General features: G+C 37.4%; 1 protein-coding gene across 1 annotated transcript; it reads left to right on the top strand.

The window, feature by feature from the left end:
• Window positions 1–321: 321 nt before the first annotated feature.
• LOC143863436 (transcription factor MYB1-like) lies at window positions 322–1,963 on the top strand. Its single transcript, XM_077374102.1, has 3 exons — window positions 322–454; window positions 1,101–1,230; window positions 1,339–1,963. The coding sequence occupies exons 1-3, from the start codon at window positions 322–324 to the stop codon at window positions 1,961–1,963; spliced, it is 888 nt and encodes a 295-aa protein (XP_077230217.1).
• Window positions 1,964–5,755: the final 3,792 nt, after the last annotated feature.

Raw genomic sequence — 5,755 nt, 5'->3', positions numbered from 1 at the left:
CATGTAACGACAAGCAAAAATAGGTGGCAATGATTGTGAAAGGGTGTGGAAAGATCATTGCCTTTTTCATTTACGACAGAAGAGTGATTTCAAATATAATTTCACCGGACCCAGTACAGAACACACGTCGACCCATGCTCATTGGAAGGATTATACACACTGGTTCGATGTGTGCCCAAATTTATCTATATATTGAGGAGATGAATGTCCCATGAATGAGGAACTTCCCAAGCAATAGGCCCCTCAAAGGTGACTCATTAGATTTAGAATTCTGTAAAGGTAGACTTATAGTTATAGCTAGAAAGAGAGAAAGATAGATAGATGGGGAGGAAACCATGTTGTGCCGAAGAGGGACTCAACAGAGGGGCTTGGTCTGCTCGTGAAGATAAAATTCTAACTGATTACATTACCAAACATGGAGAAGGAAAATGGAGAGACCTTCCCAAGAGAGCAGGTGAAGAAACTTAAACTTTTTTTCATCATTTCTCTTTCATTTTGAGTGCATGCTTGCCAAACATGATTTTTTTTTTCTCAATATGGCCCTGTTTGATTTGCAAGAATTTTATGGAAAAGTTTGGAAAGGAAAGATATTTCTAAAAGTTGGTACTTTTTTTAGACACCAAAAAATATAACTTGAACCAACCCTATTCAACTTTTATGCAGAGGGTCCTTCAATTTACGATAATATCCCTCTAAATTAACCATAATCATATCACTTCCCTCATAACTGTATAAAGAAAAAAATTTCCTAGAAAAATTTTTCCATCAGAAATGTTTTTATTGCAATCCAAACAAATGGAGACACCTTCCCAAAGGAGCAGGTGAAGAAAATAATGCTTGTTTTTTTCTTTCATTTCTCTTGTTTATTAGGGAATGTTTGGCAAACAGTGAACTTTTTTACCATGTAAACAGAGTTTTCCAAGATTTGGTGTTTGCCTTTGTAAAGTAAATTTTTTTTCAGCAACTACTTTTCTATCAAATAGTTTTAGAATGTTCTACCAGAAATGATCTTTAACTTTAAAAAAAGGTTAGAAAACACGCCAAAAATGTTGGGTTTCCCTTCATTTCACCACACTTCAATGTAGAAGTAAATTTTGCAGGTTTGAGAAGATGTGGTAAGAGTTGTAGACTCCGTTGGTTGAATTATTTGCGGCCTGATATCAAGAGGGGTAACATTACCATAGAAGAAGAAGATCTCATCATAAGACTTCACAAACTCCTTGGAAACAGGTACTTTCTATTTTTCTCCTTTCTAGGGTAAAATGTTACGTACATTTTGAAGCAAAAATGAGGTAGAAAAAATGGTTCTAATTTAGAAGGGGTATTTTGTTTTCACAGATGGTCACTCATAGCAGGAAGGTTGCCTGGGCGAACAGACAACGAAATAAAGAACTATTGGAATACAAATTTAAGCAAAAGGGGACAAACTTACTCAAGTAAAACGACATTAATCCAAAATAACCTCAAAAAATCTCAAAAGAAGAAGCGAACTACAACAGATCGATCCGTCGAAGAACTCGAAAATTTCGAACCCCACAAAGTGTTTCGAACTAAGGCGGTAAGATGCACCAAGGTTGTTCTCCCACCACAAGGAGATCCTACGGCCGAGAAGGACGATAAGGAGAACACATTCTACAAATGCCCGCCATTGCTAATTCCTCAAGACGACAATTCTCATAACTTTCTAATGGAATTTGATGTGGGGGAACTACTCAGTTCAGAGATTCTAAACACAGATTTCGTGCGAGTTTGTGGTGATGAAGTCCAAGACAAAAGTAGTCTAATTTGTGATGGAGGTGGGGGTAACAACATACCATCATGTTATGATCTCCCATTCTCATTCACTGAAGAATTGCTTGGAGATTGGAGGGAGATTAATTCAGTTGAAGTAAATATAACTTCAGAACTCAAAATGTGGACTCCTTTTTCAAGTTTTGAAGAGGAACAGCTAGCAGGATTATAGAGCAGATTCCTAGACTAATTCAACCTGTCTTAGTAGATGTACAATATTTAAACATACAATGCATCTTTTTTTAGCTATGTTAAGTTGATGTTCTATTCAAGAACAGTAAATAAAAGACATCCTGAATTTTACCAAGAGTGGGTTTTTGTGGTTCTCTTTCTTCTCAAGAAACACCCAAAATAAAACAAAGAAGTAAATCAGGAGGAATGATTATTTCAGGCAGAACTTGAAGAAATAAAGAAAAATACCCATATTTCATAAGAAATTATCAAAAATACACATATCTCATGTATAATGATTAAATTACCCCTACACATAAAAAATGACCAAAATGCCCATATCTTGTAAAAATGAGCAAAGCATTTATTTTATAAAAATGATCAAAATACCCACATCTCATTAGAAATAATAAAAATTCCCTTATCTTATAAAATGACCAAAATACCCATACCTAGTACAAAATAACCAAAATATTTTTACTCAAAGTTTTATGTACCCATGATAAATTTAAGAGGAAATAGAAAAATTTGAAAGTTCATCAAAAAGAAAAAAAATCCCAAAATGTCCTTATTTGATAAGAAATGAAAAAAATTCCAACATTTCGTAGAAAATTATAACCTATGCCATAAAATGACAAAAATACCCTCATCTCATGAAAATTACCAAAATACTCATACCTCATCAGAAATTACCAAAATGCCCTTATCTCATAGAAAATGATCAATATACCATATTTCATAAAAATTAGGGCTGCAACTCGGGTCGGGCGGGTCGGGTTTTGGAGAACCCAACTCTACCCGAGAAATATCTCGGGTCGGGTCGGTTTTTTTTTCGGAAAACCCACGATTCCCAAACCCGGCCCTATCCATGATAAATCTCGGGTCGAGTCGGGTCGGGTGTTTTCACGTTGACGCAATTTTTAAAGGAAAATTCTTGTTTGGCAAGGCAACTCAACTCATAGAAGCAGAAATTACACTCACATTACACCTGAATCAAACAATGATGTAATTACACTCACATTACACTTGAATCAAACAATGCTGTAATCAAACAATGTTGTAATTACAATCAAACAATGCTGAATCAACTCAACTCATAGAAGCAGAAATTACACTTACATACAATAACAGTGGGTTTTCACTTTTAACTTTTAACTAACAATATAAAAAAATGTACATACTATAACTTATGTAACTCGGTTCGGGTCGGGTCGGGCCCCTTCAAACCCGGCTCGACCCGAAACCCATGAAACCTGAACCCAACCCAGGATATTTTCGGGTCGGGTCGATGCGGGTCGGGTAAAACCCGGCTCGAGTTGCAGCCCTAATAAAAATGAGCAAAACAGTGAAAACACCTCTACCTCATAAAAACGGACCACTATACCCGGTGCACAAAGTTTTTGTATTCACGATAAATTTTAAAAATAGAAAATAAGAAACATAGAAAAATGAAGAAAAAAATCAAGTAAAAATTATCTCTCTCTGATCATCCATTGCAAGGGGATCATTTGGCTCCCTCCTGATGACTAGTGGGGGACTGGGGGCCGCAGTTTCCTCCTAATTCATGTACCTTTATCAAATAAGGTGGAAGCTAAATGTGACTATGTCAGCTCCATGTGCCAACTTAGGAGAATTATGTAGATAATTCTAGAACCTTGTAAACTGATGGAAGACTCATATGGGAATATTCTAGAAGAATATTTGATACTTGTAAGTAATATATTTAAATGACCGAAACATTGCCCCACCATCCCCTTTTCCCTCCATTAATCTTTCTATATATAGCATCTCCTGTGATCTTGTTGTGGTCCTTGGTCACCTACTCTTTTCTGCAAAAAAAATGAATTTGGTAATCCTAAATTAGCGCAATAGTTTCACGAGGAAGAACTTGGGAAAATGGAATTTATTAATATAATTGCATACCAACACAATAATGACATTGTAGATTAAAAATACTTAAACCTAAAAATTGGGTGATGGAGAAATATCTCCTATATATCTATTTGTCTCAATCGTAACAATTGCAAAAGAAGAGAAAATTTTGGTTTGTCACACGGGCCCTCTCTCTCTCTCTCTCTCTCTCTCTCTCTCTCTCTCTCTCTCTCTCTCTCTCTCTCTCTATATATATATATATATATATATATATATATATATATATATATATATGAGAAAACGGTTTTTGTTCTTTAACGTTGAAGTCCGAGGTTAAATCCCAGCTTACTTACTAAAAATTTTATTTTTATTTTCCTAAGGAGACGCGTTTTAGAAAAAATTTATTTTTATTTTCCTAAGGAGACGCGTTTTAGAAGACTTTCTCATAATCTTACTTGAAAATGAAAGTCATTTTTTTGTGGCATCGAATGAGGCACTTATTTATAGACCTGGCAAAAGTGACCCGGACCCGCGGGTCCACCCGGCCCGCCCGTAAATTTCCGGGTCCGGGTCACCTATTGGTGACCCGTTAGAAATTGACCCGCGGGTCCACCCGGCCCGTCAAAAGTGGGCCGGGTCGGGTGGACCCGCGGGTGCCCGTAAAAAAAGTGCAAAAGACTGTTTTTTTCTTATAATTGTCATATTGTTTTACTGTTTTCCGTAGTTTTCTCGGTAATTGTCATATTTTATATGTAATTATTTTACTTCTGACCTTTTTGCGGTAATTTTTCATTTCAAACTTACAAAATTCTGAGAATCTTTTAAAAATCCGTAATGATTACTTCTCTTTATTCTCTGTATTGCTAGCCACCTTTGCGCAGACCGTACTTCACCCAATCTTTGCAGCAAAGGAGAGGCTACAAGCCGAAAAATAGCCCAGGAGAAGGTGGCTAGCAAATCCCTAAATAAATAAAAAACTCTTAAAAAATACGTCAACAATCCGGCGACCCCGGCCCGTACGGGCCGGGTGCGGGTCCAATGTCAATGACCCGTAGAATTTTCCGGGTCACTTTGACCCGGCCCGTTTGACCCGGACCCGTACGGGCCGGGTCAAATCCGGCCCGGCCCGCCCGTTTGCCAGGTCTACTTATTTACAAGCCTAAAAGTGTATTTCTAACACGTGGAACATAAGTGTAGCAATCAGGTCTATTTGTAAATTATGTCCACCATGAAATTGTTCCAAAAATTTCAATCTCAATACTATCTGTCCAAAACCAAAAGAAATTGACCAACGATAATTGAAAGTCAGGATGGAGAAATATTCTGCAGGTATGAGAATTTCTGATTTAAATTTTGAAAGGGACTAGACGTCCTGCGGCAACCAAACAAACATGCATTGGGCCCCCTTGTTCGTGGTCCTGCCTCTCCTTCTTACTACACCATCATACCGTAGCCCTCGCTTGGAGAGAGAGAGAGAGAATCACGCCCCGAACCCAAAATTCGAGGTAAGGCGCACGTGACAGCCGACACACGCCCATAGGGTCGCCCCCACAAGCATGCGAGGCTCCTTTACAATCAACTATTCTCAACATTCAGAGCGACTAATAAATGCGGAAATTTTAGTCTCAATTAAAGCTCAAATCAAATACATATATAGGTCCATAACTCTAAATCCAACAATACTTATTCGATAACAATCACCTTAATAAAATAACAAAAGTCTCTAAACTGGAATAGTGAAAGAAAGAAGGAAATCTCCTAGGCTCCAATCCAAGTGCCTGAACTCAGCAAGTTTACTGCCGCTCCTCGGTATCTGAAAATTGTTAAACCACATAATGAGCTAACAACCCAGCCGGTTTTTCAAATCCAAGTCAGCTAATAGGAAAACGAAAACATGCTGGTGTAGAAAAGAAGTAACATG

Source organism: Tasmannia lanceolata, unplaced genomic scaffold (genome assembly GCF_043159265.1).
Source record: "Tasmannia lanceolata isolate RefF3 unplaced genomic scaffold, GAP_Taslan_0.1 ptg000044l, whole genome shotgun sequence".
Taxonomy (NCBI): Eukaryota; Viridiplantae; Streptophyta; class Magnoliopsida; order Canellales; family Winteraceae; genus Tasmannia; species Tasmannia lanceolata.
This window is presented reverse-complemented; position numbering and strand designations above follow the sequence as displayed.